At 45.9% G+C, this 17,811-nt stretch overlaps 1 protein-coding gene across 4 annotated transcripts in view; it reads left to right on the forward strand.

Annotated features, from left to right (window-relative positions):
- LOC139360993 (cAMP-dependent protein kinase catalytic subunit PRKX-like) overlaps positions 1–17,811 on the forward strand; it is a 99,629-nt gene that overhangs the window by 20,772 nt on the left and 61,046 nt on the right. For all 4 annotated transcript variants that reach the window (XM_071089489.1, XM_071089490.1, XM_071089492.1 and 1 more), the window contains exon 2: positions 8,412–8,580. In XM_071089489.1, coding sequence (XP_070945590.1) covers positions 8,412–8,580 — 169 coding nt within the window. The remainder of the gene's footprint in view (positions 1–8,411; positions 8,581–17,811) is intronic.

A 17,811-nucleotide genomic window follows, 5' to 3' on the forward strand; every position in this document is an offset into this window, starting at 1 on the left:
TAAAGATTATGATCCCTATTTTGCAGATGAATTTTAAAAGGTTAGGGGGCTTGTCAAGGTCATGCGGCTTTTAATCGTGATGGGATGATGCCTCTTGAATGAGGCTTAGAGTAGTAAGATGGCTGAGGAAGGAAAAAAGTAGAAAGGAGAGAAAAAGAAGGAGGAAAGGAGGAAAGTAGGCAGAAAGGAAGGAAAGAAGAGGGAAGGAAGGAGAAAGGAGCAAGGAAAGAAGAGGAAGGAAAGAAGAAGGCAGAAAGGAAGGATGGAAAGAAAGAATGAAAGGAAAGAAGGAAGGAAACAGATGAAAGAAGAAGGGAAGGGCTGAAGGAAGGAACAGGTCCCTTGTTCAGGTGGGTTTATTCCCAGGAACGATCTGGGAAATAGTGTGTATGTAAAGATGGAAAGTGTGTATGTAAGAGCTATTTTAGGCCAGGCGTTGTGGCTCATGTCTGTCATCCCAGCACTTTGGGAGGCTGAGGCAGGAGGATTGCTTGAGGCCAGGAGTTGAAGACTGCCCTGGGCAACATAGCAGGACCCTGTCACTATAAAAAATAAAGAAATTAGCTGAGTGTGGTGGCTTATACCTGTAGTCCCATCTACTCAGGAGATTGACACAACAGGTTTAGGGAAAAAGAAAAACAAAATAAAAAACAGGCTGGGTGCAGTAGCTCATACCTGTAATCCTAGCACTTTGAGAGGCCAAGGTGGGTGTATCACGAGGCCAGGAGTTTGAGACCAGCCTGACCAAGATGGTGAAACCCCGTCTCTACTAAAAATACAAAAAAATTATCCAGGTGTGGTGGTGGGCACCTATAATCCCAGCTACTTGGGAGGGTAAGGCAGAAAATTGCTTCAACCGGGGAGGCATAAGTTGCAGTGAGCCAAGATGGTGCCACTGTACTCCAGCCTGGGCGACCGAGTGAGACTGTCTCAAAAAAAAAAAAAAAATTAGCTGGTTGTGGCGCATGCTTGTAAATGCTAGCTACTTGGGAGTCTGAGGCTGGAGGATCGCTTGAACACAGCAAATGGTGGTGGCAGTGAGCTGTGATCGTGCCACTGTGCTCTAGTCTGGGCCACAGAGCAGAACTCCATCTCACAAAATAAAAATAAAAATAAAAACATACAAACAGAGATGAGGACACAGACAGACACAGAGGATGGCCCTGTGAGGACACAGGGAGAAGACGGCATCTCCAAGCCAGGAGAGAGGCCTCAGGAGGAACCAGCCCTGCCCACATCTGGGTCTCTGACTTCCAGCCTCCAGGCCTGTGGGAGAAGAAAGTTCTCTTTAAGTCCCCCAGTCTGTGTTATGTTATTATAGTAGTTCAAGCAAAGTACTTTATTTACATAGAAGTCTGCCAGAATTATGGGCCCTGAAATGCTTTCCAGGATGAGTTGAGGTCAGATGGAGCGTAATTTATAGGTTCTTTTTTTACATTTACTATTAGCCACTGTGTTTTTTTTTTTTCAGCAGAGTAGTGAATACGGCAGAAACTGAATTAGTTGACAGCTTAAGTCAGATCTTTATGCATCTCAGAATATTTGTACTGATTAAAAGAAATAATCAGCACTTGATAGGTTGGAAGATTGAGACCCAGAAAGTAATCTCTCCCTGTGACGACCAAATTCTTGCTTGACTACCTTGGGTTTTTTTGGATGAAAATGTGTTTCTTATATCAGTAGAGATTATGAAGGTATTTAGGTACCAGTGACTAAAATATCAGCCATAGGTTTCCTGTTTGTTGTTGTTGTTGTTGTTGTTTTTGGTGGGTTTTTTTTTTTTTTTTTTTTGAGACAGGATCTTCCTCTGTTGGCCAGGCTGGAGTGCATGATGTGATCATAGCTCACTGCAACCTCAGCCTCCCAGGCTCAGGCAATCCTCCCACCTCAGGCTCCCAAGTAGCTGGGACTACGGCTGTGCACCACCACACCTGGGTAATTTTTTATTTTATTTTTCTAGCTGGCATCTTTCTATGTTGCCAAGGCGGGTCTTGAACTCCTGGCCTCAAGTGATCCCACCATTTTGGCCTCCCAAAGTGCTGGAATTACAAGCGTGAGCCACCCCGCCCTGCCTAGTTTACAATTTGAACTTGGTTTTTCATCTCAGCTCCTTTGAAGACTTCTGTCTTCTCCCATGTTTGGGGTGGCTCTGCGTTGTGGACATTCCTTAGTGATCAGCCTGGGAAGGCTCAGACATGTCTAGGCTGCCTTCATAGGAATAGGGATTAGTAGCTCCTTAGCCCCTTTCTTTCCTGGGTTGTTGCTGTTTGCTGAGGTCTGCACAGTTCAGACCACCCTGGAAGCCTCTCTCAGGTTCTCAGAGACAGTGGAATTATACCTTTGACTCTGAGCTCGCAGCATTGCTAGGGAATGTGCTTGGCTGAATTTGGCACTGATTGGTTGAATTTGTACTCCCTGGGCATATTTGCTTTGGTAACAGATACTACAGACTGGGTACCTTGAAATAACAGAAGTTAATTGTCTCACAGTCCTGGAGACCACAAATCTAAAGTCCAGATGTGGCATGGCTGCGCTCCCTCTGGAGCCTTTAGGGGAGGCTCCTTCCTGTCCCTCCCAGTTCCTGGGGGCACCAGGCGTCCCTGGGCTTGTGGCTGTGATGTGGTCTCTGCCTCCGTCTCCACATGGCCTTCTCCTCTGTCTCTTTTTCCTGTTTTGACTCTTATGAGAACACCTGTCATTGTGTTTAGGGTCCACTCCAATCTTGGATGACCTCACATTGGGATCCTTAACTTAATTACACCTGCAAAGACCCTTTTTCCAAATGAGGTCTCATTTACAGGTTCTGTGGGTCAAGACATGACATATCTTTCTGGGAGAGCATAGTTCAGTCCACTACAGTTGTATCCAGTTCTTTCTGGAGGCTCCAGGGGAGGCTCCTTCCGGCCTTTTCCAGATCCTGGGGGCTCCAGGTTTCCCTGGACCTGTGGCTGCATCACTGCACTCTCTGCCTCTGTCTTCACGTGGCCTTCCCTCTGTCTGTGTCTCCTTATTAGTTTCACCACTCATACTGGACTGCCTCCAGGATCACCTCACCTTAATATATATCTTTTTTTTTTTTTTTAATTTCATTTTTTAAAAGTGGAGATGGGGTCTTGCTGTCTTTCCCCGGCTGATGTTGAATGCCTGTGCTGGGATTACAGGTGTGAGCCATTGTGCCCAGCCTTTGCGTATATCTTAATTACATCTGCAAAGACCCTATTTCCAAATAAGGTCTCATTCACAGGTACCAAGGATTAGAACATCAATGTGGCTTTTCCAGGGCACCCAATTCAACCCACACAAATGGGGAGAGGGGAGATTGGCTGTATTTAGGTGATCCATGAAAGGCTGAGCTAGCTGTGGGATGTTGCTCTTGCAGCACAGAGGAAGAACTGGGCTCAGATGGTGTCAGCTGTTAGTGTCTGAGATCGTCCGTGAATCTACTCTCAGGGGTGTGCTGTAGTGAGACACAGTCCTTCTCTGTACCCTCCTGACCCTGTCCCATCTACCCACGGACCGCAAGGGAAAGTACTCAGGGTTGGTTGGTTTCTTTTCCCTTTTGTGACCGCGTGAAATTCCATGTCACAGTCCCTGTGTTTATTCCATACAGATCTCCTGAAGTGTTTTGAGTTCTAGCAAAATTTAAAAATATAACCAAAAGAGACTTAAATCCATGTTTCTCCTTTTTCTGGGCACTTCTTTAGTATGAATGGGCTTCATGATGATAAACACGGAGGCCTGCTGTCTTTCCTTCTGTCTCTGCTGGCCATCTCTTTCCTTTCCTCCGAAGTCACAGGCAGGCGGAATTTTGGGTTTGTTGGGCTTGAGGAAAAGAGGAAAAGGGCATCTCTTTTCACAGTGAGAAACGTGTTTTTTGCGCTTTCTCATACCTCACTTTGTAGATTTTAAAATTTTATTTATTTTTCTTTAGATTTCTGAACCAAGATATTTATTTATTTATTTATTTATTTTTGAGACAAAATCTCCTTCTGTTGCCCAGGCTGCAGTGCGGTGGTGCAGTCTCAGCTGTCTGCAACCTCCACCTCCCGGGTTCAAGAGATTCTCGTGCCTCAGCCTCTGGAGTAGCTGGTATTACAGGTACCTGCCACTGTGCCTGGCTAATTGGTTTTGTATTTTTAGTACAGAAGTGGTCTCACTAAAATTAAAAGAAAAGACATAAACTCCACATCAGATTTCCCTCGTGTGTAACACTACTACTTAGCTTGGAGAGAGATGGAGGGGATTTCTAGGGCGGGGAATGGACCACTTACCTTCAAGATTTCTCTTATCAGGAAGGAAAGATCTGACCTACCTAGAAACACTTGAAAAGACTATTTTTTTATGTCTTATTGGGCAAAGCTGGGTCAGATGTGGCCACCCTTAGCTGCAGAGAAGGCTACAAATAGACATTTTCTACTCAAGTGGGATAATGGTAACTGGGGAATGTGTACTGGAGAGCCTCCGAACACCAAGCAGGGAAAATCTACCAGCACCATTAAATGTTCCCTTTGTCTTCTGTGCACTTAAGCTGATAAACCTTTAACATTACAGCATGCCACTTCTGTCTGCTTTGAATAAGGTTGTTTACCGACATACTTCTGCAGTCTGATTGTGGCGTTGACGGGACTGACCACATCTCCCAGGGTAGTGCAAAGATCTGCTGCAGTGCACGAATAACATGTTTTGAGTTTTGTATGTTTATAACTCACACAGCTCAGAGAAAGGTTTAAAGAAGTCACAGAAGCGTGAAAAAATCTGTTGAGTCATAGCTGTTGTTCTTAAAGTAGGCATGGAGAATTATCTCCATTGATGGTCAAATACAAGTGCTAAGAAGACCGAATGTTATGGAGTAAACACAGCCAGGTAATAAATAGCTTCCCTGGAGTGGTGATAGAGAAAGGTAAATAAGGAGGAAGGAACCAGACAGAGGAAGAAAAGTCAAGGACCATATTCATTGCCTTACTAGAATTTTAGGGTGTGGCAAGAATTTAATGTTTCCCAGTAATCTGTATGTTCTGTTGGAAAGAAGAGCAACAGGAGACTAAAAGGTTACTCTGTTGCCCATTTCATAGGTCTAATCCCAGGCAAAGCTTGGGTAGGATGCCAGTGTTCCTGATTCCTGATTGTGTTTTATCCAGTTGAAACATCAGTGGCCATAGTCAAACACCTAAACTGGATCAGTTCACAGTCCTCAAAGCCCTTCTCCCACTTCCTGTCTTTGACGTCATTCCACCTAATTTTGTCCACACCATGTCGTACTGTAATAAAACCTATTTTATTTCCAAATTAACTAAGAGAATATGCTTTAAAAATTTGTTACTATTTCATTATTTGTTTACTTTAAAAAAAAAATTTAACACTTGTCGGCTATTGACATTGTTTAACTTCTTACACTTTTTCTTTATTTTGTAGTTCACTTTCTGTTTCTACCGTAATAAAATATTCATTATTAGGAACTTCTTTTAATAGCCGAGGTTACTTCTCCGCCCTTCCCAGTCTGCCCTATAAGCTAGTAAATTCATCATTCATTAGCTTATATGTTTTAAAACACGGGGATTTTAGTTTATAGCAAATACTTTAAAAAATTATTTTCATGTTACCATGTACAATTAGTGGTGTTCCAGATTCTTGGAAGGAAATCCATTATATGGTTGTGGTCTTTTTTTCTTCTTAACCCAATCAGGAATACCCAGTCACAATTTAAAAAATTATTCGCCCTTAGTGGTGCACAGCCCATAGTTCCAACTACTTGGGCTGAGGTGGGAGGATTGCTTGAGGCTGGCAAGTCAAGGCTGCAGTGAGCTATGATTGTGCCACTCTGCACTCCAGCCTGGGCAACAGAGAGAGACCCTGTCTCCAAAAAACAGACAAAACAACATAATGTGATCTACCCTCTAAGCAAATTTTCATATATACAGTTTCACTATTGTATATGTGAGATTTTTATATATAGAACTTCACATATCAATTCAGTTTTGTTAACTATAAGAACTGGGTGTATGGTAGATCTCTATGGTTTACATATCTTGCTCATCCTTTAATCAATATGTTTCCCCTTCCCCCTCAAGTCCTATCTTTTGATAACAGTCGCTCTACTTCTATGAGTTTGACTATTTTAGATTCTGCATTAGTCCATTCTCATGCTGCTAATAAAGACATACCTGAGACTGGTTAGTTTATAAAGGAAAGAGGTTTAATGAACTCACAGTTCCACATGACTGTGGAGGTCCCACAGTCATGGTGGAAGGTAAAAGGAGGAGCAAAGTCACATCTTACATAGCAGCAACCAAGAAGAGAGCACAAGCAGGGGAACTCCCATTTATTAAAACATCTGATCTTGTGAGACTTACTCACTATGGGAAAAACCCACCCCCATGATTCAGGTACCTCCCACCTGGTCTCTCCCATGACTCGTGGGGATTATGGGAGCCACAATTCAAATCAGACTTGGGTGGGGACACAGCCAAACCATGTCAGATTCCTTGTATAAGTGAGATCATGCGATATTTAATGTTTGTTTTTCTGTGCCTAGCTTATTTCACTGAACATAAAGGCCTCCAATTCCATCCATGTTGCCGCAAATGACAGAGTTTCCTTGTTTTTTAAGGCTGAATGGTATTCCATCATGTATATGTACCATGTTTTCTATATCCATCTGCCCTTGGACGGACACTGAGGTGGTTTCCATGTCTTGGCTGTTGTGCATAGTGCTGCCATAAACATAGCAGTGCAGGTGTCTGGAAGATCCTGGTTCTCTTGAGTTTTGCAATCTAGCATAAAGCAGGCACAGGAGTATCAGCAAATGAATGGATAGGTAAATGGATTAATATTGATTAGTGAGCTTTGCTCGTCAACAGATGCTGGTTCCTCAGAAGGATATACTTCCAAACCGTCCTTTCTCTGAATGTCAGTTTCTGAGAAGCCTGCTCTGCTGTCTGGGGTGAATGTGATCACATAATATGGGAGGGCAGTTTTGTTTTAGTTGCTCATCTCTGTCTGAAGCTGTGAATGGGTTGTTTAAAAATATTGCTGAGGAAATGACTTGCATGTCAGTAAGGGGCTGCTAACGCTGGGATCAAGGTAGATCAAAGGCAATTTAGTGATACACTAGAAATCCTGCATCAGTCGCAGTGGCTCATGCCTGTAGTCTCAGGACTTTGGGAGGCTGAGGCAGGAGGATCGCTTGAGCCCAGGAGTTCAAGGCTAGCCTGAGTAACGTAGTGTGATCCCCTTCTACAAAAAGTACAAAAATTAACCGGGTAGGCTGAGGCAGGAAGATTGCTTGAGCCCAGGAGGTGGAGGCTGCAGTGAGCTGTGATGGCGCCACTGCACTCCAGCTTGGGCGACAGAGTAAACTCGTTTGTTCCCAACCCAAGAACATTTATGCTACGTGGAGAATATTTCAATATGCGCGTGAACATATATGCACACCTTGTAGGATCAGTGTGTTACAGGAAGAAGAGGAGGATGAAGAGGAAGAAGAGGAGAAGGAGGAGGAGATAGAAGGAGGAGGAATAAGCATAGCTTGTTTAGAGATTCTGAGTTTCTTTTATATCTCATTGTTTATTAGATTTCTTCATTTAGATGCACCCCAGTGAGAGGAGGACGGTGAGGAGGAGGAGATGGAAAAGGAGGAAGAAGTAGAAAAGAAAAGGAAATAGAAGAGGAGGAGGAGGTGAAAGAGAAGGAGGAGAAGATTGAGGAAGAGAAAAAAGAGAAGGAAGAGGTAGAGGAGGGGAAGGAGGAGAAGAGAGTGTTTGGATTGAAACTGTCCCAGCAGAATACTGTAGAGCTGTTGGTTTTCTCTGGTATTTGTAGTGGTTGCCGTTGTTGTTGTTGTTTTCTGTTTGTGGGCACCTACAGCACTTCATCCCAATCCACAGCAGATTGTAGAATATGGACTCCGTGCTTTGAGCAAGCCTTCGTGTGCGTTAAGGAAACAGCCGTGTTGAGGAGGGCTGTGTGTTTTACACCCTGTCTGGATTTCTGATGAAACCAGAGAGCCTGAAGAGAAAAAGGCATGTTGCACAAATCCGTTTACTCTTACTCTAATGCTTCTCCATGTGGGTGTGTGGGGCGTGTGGGTGTGCTGTCTGCAAAGACTGATCTGCAGATTCTATGGCCAGTTTGTCCCCAAATTGAAGAACCGTTCAGAGGCAGATGGCTCTCTCTGTCTCCCTCTCTCTCCCTCTTTCTCTCTCTGCAATTTCTGTATTCAGTGGAAAATTCCAGGTGAGCGCCTCTCACTAAATGCCATCAGCCCACGTGTGCCGTGACACTCAGTCTCTGAAAGTTTCGCTTGGGGTCTGTGTTTGCTGTCCTGGTGCAGCCCCCCGCTGATTGCGTGGCTGCGGTGGTTTCTCCCTTTGTCAGGAGACTTAATGGCCTCTGTCAGTTTCTTCTTTCTCTAGGCACTGGGACGTTCGGGCGGGTGCACCTGGTGAAGGAGAAGACAGCCAAGCATTTCTTCGCTCTCAAGGTGATGAGCATTCCCGATGTCATCCGCCTGAAGCAGGAGCAGCACGTGCACAATGAGAAGTCTGTCCTGAAGGAAGTCAGTCACCCGTTTCTCATCAGGCTGTGAGTCCCCTCCTGAGGCCTCTCCCCACACACCCTCCCTAGGCCCCTGTGTGTCTCTTCTTGTAAGAAGCAGGGTGGGCCGAGACCGTGGCCTGCGTGCAAAGCCTCAGGCCACAGCAGTCTCCACCTGTCAGGTCTTATCAGCCTCTGATCTCGGAGCTGGAAAACCTCCAGGGCTCCTGACCTCCATGGCTGACCAGGTCCAAAAAGAAATGCTCAGTGTTCAGAAGTCCATGCCCAAGGCCCCTAGCTCCTCTCCTGGGTGAGCCAAGTATCTCTGCCTGGAAAAGGATGCAAGAATCTTTGTCTCCTCACCTCCTTGGGTTCTGCTTCTATAGCTCTCTGGAGAACTGGTTAAGTTGATTTTTAAGGGACCACAGTCTTTTGGACGGGGCTGGGCTTCAGGTTTCGTGGGTTTCTGGTTGACTGTGGATGAGAAATATCCCATTTAGATGCAGCCCACACCCTTCCAGCTGATGGTACACAACAGTCTTATGTCCTAGGGTAGGTGTGTGAGTCCATTCGGGCTGCTATAACAAAGGATCTTAGACTCGGTAATTTACAAATAACAGACATTTGCTTCATGGTTCTGGAGGCTGGAAAGTCCAAGATCAAGACATGGCAGATTCAGTGTCTGGTGAGGACCTGCTCCCTGGTTCATAGATGGTGCCTTTTTGCTGTGTCCTCATATGGTGGAAGGGGCGAGGGATCTCTCTGGGGTCCCTTTTATAAGGGCACTCGTCCCATTCATGAGACTCCACCCTCATGACCTCCCAAAGGACCCACCATCTAACACCATCACCGTGGCGGTGAGGATCCAACATAGGGATTTGGGAGGACACAAGATATTCAGACCATTCCAGCAGGGTAATTCCGTTTCCAGCCAGGTGTCTTAGACAAGGATGTCCTGCGTGTCTCTCCTTTCCCTCCATGGGTGCCTTCCATCCAATTCCCCAAGTCTTCCCTCTGCCGTCTTATTACCACGCCTCTCCTGTCCACCTATCCATCTTCTGCTTTATCTGGGTCCCGTCTCTCTGCCCTGATTTTCTGTACTGGCGTCCCTCCTACCTGATCTTTCTCTCCCAGCCTTGCTCCCCTTGAAGACATTCCTCACTTTATAGCCTCACTAGTCCTCCCAGGTACCTTTGCAATGACCTGCCTCTCTCTGGTCATTCTCAGGGAACTCCTGAAGTATCCCATATAAAGCCCCAATAATGTGGCATCCTCCTACCAATATCCTCATGGACTGGCTTTCTGCCAGCACCTCCCTGCAGGGGAAGGTAGAAGGTGCTGTTTACACGCTCACTATGGGGCTTCTCCTAGACCATCCCTCCTTGACAGACCTCCTTCTTTGTCTTTATTATCGTGCTTCACTTCCCCCACCTAAGAAACACACTTGTTTTCCCTCACTTACTTGCTGTCCCCGGGACACAGGGTGCCTCCTATGATGTTCTTGAAGCACCTTATGTGTAGTGGAACAAGTACACCTGCCTTCTCTAGACCCAAGGTGGCCTGAGCTCCAAACAATATCATATGCAGAGGATGGGTGCAGTGGCTCATACCCGTAATCCCAGCACTTTGGGAGGCCAAGGGAGGTGGATCACCTGAGGTCAGGAGTTCCAGACCAGCCTGGCCAAGACGGCAAAACCCTGTCTTTACTATAAATGCAAAAATTAGCCCAGTGTGGTGGCATGCACCTGTAATCCCAGTACTCAGGAGGCTGAGGCAGGAGAATTGCTTGAACCTGGGAGGCAGAGGTTACAGTGAGCCAAGATCTCGCCACTGCACTCCAGCTGGGGCAACAGAGCAAGGCTCTGTCTAAAAAAAAAAGACCAACCAACCAACCGAACAAACAAACAAAACCACAGTTCTTTCAAAGGCTGGGCTTGCAGGTGGGACCCTTCCCTTTCTTGTTTGCTTCATTGCATCTTTCTGTGGCTTGCAGGTGTCCTAAGCATGGTACTGTGGGGTATGCGTGAAATCTTGAGTGAGGGGCTCCAATTCCGGGAATTCCTTCCTGTTGAAGGTCAAATTGTGTCTCCTGAAAAGATATGTTGAAATCCTCACCCTGGCTCCTGTGAATGAAATTGGAATGCTGTTTGCAAAAAGGGTCTTTGCAGATGTAATTAAAATGCAGTTGGGCAGGCACAATGGCTCACGCCTGTAATTGTAGCACTTTGGGAGGCTGAGGGGGAAGGATCACTTGAGCCCAGGTCTCACTTGAGACCAGCATGGGCAACATAGCAAGACTCAGTTTCTACAGAAAATTAAACAGTTAGTCAGGTGTTGGGTGCACACCTGTGCTCCCAGCTACTAGGAAGGGTGAGGCAAGAGGATTGCTTAAGGCCAGGAGCTTGAGGCTGCATGGAGCTGTGATGGCACCACTGCACTCAAGACGCTGTTTGTAAAAACAAAACGAAAAATGAAATGCAAGTAGGTTGGGCTCATGCTGCTGTACGGTGTGCTTTTAACTTTTTGTGACTGGTGTCCTTAAAAGAAAAGGAAGGAGACGCAGACACAAAGACGGCCGAACACCGAGAGAAGGACACCTTATGAGGATAGTTAGAGGTTGGAGGAATGGTGCATCTCCAAGCCAGGGGACTCCAAGGATTGCCAGCTACTCCCAGTACCTGGGAGAGAGGCCAGGGGCAGATTCTCCATCAGAGCCTGCAGAAGAACCAACCCCACCAACACCATCATGCTGAACTTTGGATTTGGGGTGCTAAAGTCATGAGAGAATACATTTCTTTCTTCCTTTTCCTGCTTTTTTTGTTTGTTTGTTTTTTGAGACAGAGTCTAGCCCTGTTGCCCAGATTGTGCAATGGTGTGATCTACTGCAGCCTCTGCCTCCTGGGTTGAAGCAATTCTCCTGCCTCATCCTCCCGGAGTAGCTGGGACTATAGGTGTGTACCACCACACTCGAGTTACTTTTGTATATTTAGTAGAGTTGGGCTCTCACTATTCTTTCTTTCTCTTTTGTATTCTCTCCTCCCTCCCCCTCCCCTCCCTTCCCCCATCTCCTCCCCCTCCCCTCCCCCTCCCCTCCCCCTCCCCCTCCCCTCCCCTCCCCCTCCCCCTCCCCCTCGCCCCTCCCCCTCTCCCTCTCCCTCACCCCTCCACCTCCCCCTCCCCCTCCCCCTCCCCCTCTCCCTCTCCCTCACCCCTCCCCCTCTCCCTCTCCCTCACACCTCTCCCTCTCCCTCACCCCTCCCCCTCTCCCTCTCCCTCCCCCTCCCCCTCCCTCTCCCTCCCTTTCCCCCCTCCCCCCTCCCCTCCCCTTCTCCCTTTCTCCCTCCCCTTCCTTTTCCCTCACCCTCTCCCTTCCCTTTCCTCCTCCTTTCCCCTTCCTCCTTTTCTTTCTTTTCTTTCTTTTGAGACAGGGTCTCACTCTGTTGCCCAGGCTCACTGCAGCCTCTACCTCCTGAGCTCAAGTGGGGTCTTCTACCTCAGCCTCCCAAATAGCTGAGACCATAGATGTATGCCGCCATGCCTGGCTAATTTTTAAAAACTTTTGAGGGATGAGGTCTTGCTCTGTTGCCCAGGCTGGTCTCAAACTCTTGGCCTGAAGCAATCCTCTGGCCTCAGCCTCCCAAAGTGCCGGGTCTGTAGGTGTCAGCCACTGTACCTGAACTGAGAATACACATCTGTTGTCTGCCACCCCACTCCCCAGTTTGTGAAACTTTGTTAATGATAGTCCTGAGGAACTCATGCACACCCATTGTACTTTCTGGAGCAGGAGAGCAGCCTGCAGGATGGGCTCCCAGGTGTTTTAAAATCTAAAAGCCTACAGAAGAATTGCATAGACATGGGGGTGGTTGGAGTGCGCAAGTGAGACAATTCCCTGAAATAGCATTCTTGAGCTCCTGCAAGTTAAAAAATAGGGAGGAGCTTGCAGAACAGAGCTTTAGTTAGATAGTTCTCCTTTCTTCAAGCCAGGATAGCTCACAGCTGTTTTCCTTAGCAGATAAGGTGGATTCCTGCAGGGACGTGGATTATGATTGTGATGTTCCCCGATTTCTTTTTTTGAGACGGAGTCTCACTTTGTCACCCAGGCTGGAGTGCAGTGGTGCAATCTCGGTTCACTGCAACCTCTGCCTCCTGAGTTCAAATGATTCTCCTACCTCAGCGTCCTTAGTAGAGTAGGTGGGACTCCAGGTGCGTGTCATCATGCCTAGCTAATTTTTGTACTTTTAGTAGAGATGGGGTTTTGCCACGTTGGCCAGGCCGATCTTGAACTCCTGACTTCAAATTATCCACCCACCTTGGCCTCCTTAGTGTGCTGGGATTACAGGCATAAGCCACTGCACTGAGCCTGCCCATTTTCAATTTTAAGGAACAAAGTCGTTTATGTTCCTTAAGTCTCATTTAAGCCCTAGAGACTTTAGATATTCTATCCAAAGTTATTTATTTGGTTTATTTTTATCTTTTTATATAAAAAAGTATATATATATATTTTTAATTTAGAGACAAGATCTTGCTGTGTGGCTCAGGCTGGACTTCAGTGGAGCAATCAGCGCTTACTGCAGCTCCTAATCTCCCAGGCTCAAGCCGTCCTTGTGTTTCAGTCTCCAGAGTAGCTGGGACTACTGGCATGCACCACTACACTGTGCTAATGTTTTTAGTTATTTTTAATGAAAAAAAAAAGTATTTTTCACAACCTCTTTGGTGAAGATAATGTTTTTGTTTTTTTAATAAACAGAATCTTGCTGTACTGCCCAGGCTGGGCTTGAACTTTTGGCTTCAAGCAGTCCACTTGCCTTGGCCTCTCAGTGTGCTGGGATTACAGGTGTGTACCACCATACCTGCCTCTTTTTAAAATTTTTTGTAGGAACCAGGTCTCACTTTGCTGCCCAGGCTAGTTTCAAACTCCTGGGCTCAAATGATCTTCCCACCTTGGCTTCCCATGCTGAAATTACGGATGTGAGCCATTGTACCTAGTCTATTTTTGTTTCTTAAGGAGTGAAATTTGTCTGCATCATGATAGCTTTCTGAGAGGACAGTTTGGATGCTTTGTGGGTTGTCCTTTGCCAGTACAGCTCCTCCAACTACTGGTTACAGTCGAAAGTGAGCTGTTATTTGTATGTTTAGTCTGCCTGGTGGTGTTGCCGAAAAGCATGAATTCTTCCTCATCATTTAAAGTCTGCATGGAATTTAAGGCCACTTGCAATATTATTCTTGGGAGGATTATATCCAGTGTTTTGGGAAAACATGGCAGGAGCTCATTTCACAATTCTCTGATTTGGGACTGAGCTGAGTGGCTAACACCTGTAATCCCTGCATTTTTGGAGGCCAAGGCAGGAGGATTGCTTGAGATCAGGAGTTCCAAACCAGCCTGGGCAACATAGTGAAATCTCATCTCTTAAGAAAAATATTAAAAAGAAATTTTAGCCTGGCCAACATGGCAAAACCCTGCCTCTGCTAAAAATAGAAAAATTTGCTGGGCATGGTTGTGCACGCCGGTGATCTCAACTACTTGGGAGACTGAGGCACTAGAATCTCTTGAGCTTGGGAGGCAGAGGTTGCAGTGAGCCAACATTGCACCACTGCACTCCAGCTTGGGTGACAGAGTGAGACTTCATCTTAAAAACAAAACAAAACAAACAAACAAAAAACACCAGAGAAAAATAAATAAAATTATTCAGTTTTGAAATAGTGCAGAAAACAAGGCAGGCTCTGAAGTCTGCAGCTCTTGTTAATGTTTTGGATCTAGGGAAATGATTGTCAACAATGAGCCTTTAAAGACTTAAGGGTGATAGCAATTTATAGGTGACTTTTAACAGTGATAGCAATTTACAGGTGACTTTTAACAGTGATAGCAATTTACAGGTGACTTTTTCCAAAATTTACAGAAAACATGTTTGCCACTTGGGCACGTTGACTCACACCTATAATGTCAGCATGTTAGGAAGCCAAGGTGGAAGGATTCCTTGTGCTCAGGGGTTTGAGACCAGCCTGGGCAACATGGCCAGACCCTGTCTCTACAAAAAGTACAAAAATTAGCTGAGTGTGGTGGTGGGTGCCTATAGTCTCAGCTACTTGGGAGGCTGAAGTGCAAGGATCACCTGAGCCTGGGAGGTGGAGGTTGCAGTGAGCCGTGATTGTGCCACTGTACTGCAGCCTGGGCGACAGAGTGAGACCTTGTCTCAAAAAAAGAATCCAAAAACCAATATGCACTTGGAGAGGGTGACGTAACTTAGCCCATGAGACCTCCTTAGTGACTTGCTGAGAATTGATTTTTCAGTGCCCTGCAGTATTATGATAACCCGCTATAGCATTTTGCTTTTTCTGTGCATGAATGCTTGAGAGACCAAGTGGCTTTAAGAAGTGCATTAAAGTTGATCCAGGGTATCCAGGCACTTGACATTCCCTATACGTAACACGAGAGAGAATTCTTGATCTGGCTAGCTCCGTGGATAAGACGCTCAAGGGTGTCCAGCATATCCCTGTGGATAAGATGCTGGAGGGTGTCCATTGTTGCATGATGAGGAGCATGTCTTAGAGGAGAATCCTAGATCCTCTGTGAGGAATTAATTTCATCCTTCCAGCTGTGCAGCTTCTCTTCTAAATGTATGTTGCCTTGTTTAACATCTGCTTCCCTACTGACAGTTTTAGGTCTCAGATTTCTTGATGAAAGTATAAAACAAGGACTTTCAGTGGAGGTGCTTCACAATTACGGCTGGATGAGTTTCTGTGGTGGGGACTCCCTGCACACTGTAGGGTGTTGGACAGTGTCCTTGGGCTCCACTCAGCATATACCAGGGCAACAATCCCAGTTACAAAAACTAGAAATCTCTCCAGACATCACCAGGTATTCCTTGGGGTAGGAAGGGCAAAGTTATCTCCACTGGTGAACCACTGTGATAGACAGATAATCAACAAATAGAGAGATGATAGGTAGGTATGTGTTGAGATGGATAGGTGATAAGTAATAGATATTAACATAGGTCTAAATGATAGGTGATTGATAGGTGAATAGATGATGGGTAGCTAATATTAAGATAGATATTAAGATAGGTGATAGATAATACATATTAATACAGACAGATAGCTACAGATGATGGCTATTGAGATACATATTGAGATGGATATGTGATTGATAGATTGATGACATTGCAAATAGAGCTCTCATGTTATGGAAAAACATGGAGTAGGTTTTGCTTGCATTTCTGGAAGTTGCATGGAGTGCTGCTTATGACAAGAATCAAGTTGAACAGTGACTGTTTGGAGTTCAGAGTTCCAGTTGAACAACATGGTGGGTTTGCAAATGGCGTTATCAGCATGTGGTTTTTGAATAGCTGCAGGTAGTAAGTTTGAAAAGACACCAGGGAATTTGTATAGGGCACACGAAGGACCACATTCTGTTCAGTGATAATTCCATTTCCCAAGGCCATCTCAGACTCTCACAAGAGCCAAGTAACTCAGTGTCCAAGGTGCAGAAGAAATGCAACAAAGTCAGTTTCCCAGAGAGGAAGTTTTGTGCTCCTCCCAAAGACCATGACCCTTCAGTCTTGATGCATACAGGAATTTCTGACATTTGGATCCAGAAAAGGGTTTCTCAGCCTGAGCACTGCTGACATCTGGGGCTGGGTGATTCTCTGTGGTGGGGCATGCTATGTGCACTGTAGGGTGTTGAGTAATGTGCCTGCGCCCAGCCTACAGATACATTTTGCTACCTGCCATGAGGGAGAATCTGTATTCAGTTTAAAATCATCATCATCCTGGGGAGACAACGTGCCTTAGCATGGCTGAGGCCTGGCTGCTGGTCCTTTTGAATGGGGCTTCCTACTGTGCTGTTGTTCTGGGTGGCCCCGTTGCAATGCTGACTGGACTTGCATCAAGTCAGTACAGAATGGATGGGATTTGCTAAAGGTGCCCACCTGCCTCCACCTCTTACTGGCAGTTTCAGGTATTGGACTTTTTCTTGATGAACGTGTAAAGCAAGGATTTTCAGTGGAAGTGCCTCACATTTACAGCTGGATGAGTCTCTGTGGTGGGGCCATCCTGCACAAAGTAGGGTGTTGGACAGCATCCCTGGGCTCCCCCAACCAGGGGACAGAAGCAGCAACCCCAGTTCTGAAAGCCAGGAATGTCTCCAGATGTCACCAATATCCCTTCCAGGAGGGAGGGCAAAGTTATCTCCACTAGTGAATCACTGTGATAGACGACCAACAGAGAGATGACAGATGGATATGATAGTAGGTATATGTTGAGATGGATAGGTGGTAGATAATAGATATTAATATAGGACTAAATGATGGGTGATGGATAGGTGAATAGATGTTGGGTAGCAGATGTACAGACAGATAACTACCTGTGCATGTGGAGTCCCTTGTTCCCTTTTCTGCCCCAGCCCCTGAGCCTGTAGCCCCACTCTTCTGTCATGATTGATTGGCTTATGGGCCAACCAGTGGTTCCAGTGCCATATTATTTATGGCAGAGCAGCCAAGCCAAGCCAGTGGGTTTGGTCTGTGGTTGGCAGGGCTTAACCAGCTTTCTTCTACGGAACTTGGAAGGCAAGAGGTCTCTCCACTCCAGGCCACATCCTTCTAGTTTCTGGATGACCACTCATTTCTCTATGCAAAGGAGTTCATGCAGAACCTCTTCTTTGGGGAGAGTGGATGCATCTCTTGGAGACATCATTTTTATTTGTTTGTTTTTGTTTTGATTTTTGAGATAGAGTCTTGCTCTGGTGCCAGGCTGGAGTGCACTGGCGCGATCTTGGCCCACTGCAACCTCCGCTTCCCGAGTTCAAGTGGTTCTGCCTCAGCCGCCTGAGTAACTGGGACTACAGGTGTGCGCCACCACGTCCAGATAATTTTTGTATTTTTAGTAGAGATGGGGTTTCCTCATTTTGGCCAGGATGGTCTCAATCTCTTGACCTCGTGATATGGCTGGAAACGTTGTTTTCTAAGTCTACATATTTGAGTGTGGTTGCCATCTTCATTGGTACTTGGGGTAGGAGTAAAACCATTCCTTTGTTTCCTCAGAGTTCAAGAAGAAAGAACACTGTATCCTCTCCTTTTATATTATTTTTGCTCTCTATTTGAATTTTGAAAACAAAAATCTGGAGGTACTGCTTCTTTCTCTCTTATCACTGCATGCAAAGAACAGAGACCACCGAGTAAAGGCAGGCACCCAGATCTTCTTGTTCTCTTCTGTATCCGAAACTGATACATTGCATTTTTAGTATTTGAGGGCAAAGCAGGTGCTTCGAAAAGGGAGGCTTATTTT

This window comes from Macaca nemestrina, chromosome Y, assembly GCF_043159975.1.
Source record: "Macaca nemestrina isolate mMacNem1 chromosome Y, mMacNem.hap1, whole genome shotgun sequence".
In the NCBI taxonomy this organism is placed as follows: domain Eukaryota; kingdom Metazoa; phylum Chordata; class Mammalia; order Primates; family Cercopithecidae; genus Macaca; species Macaca nemestrina.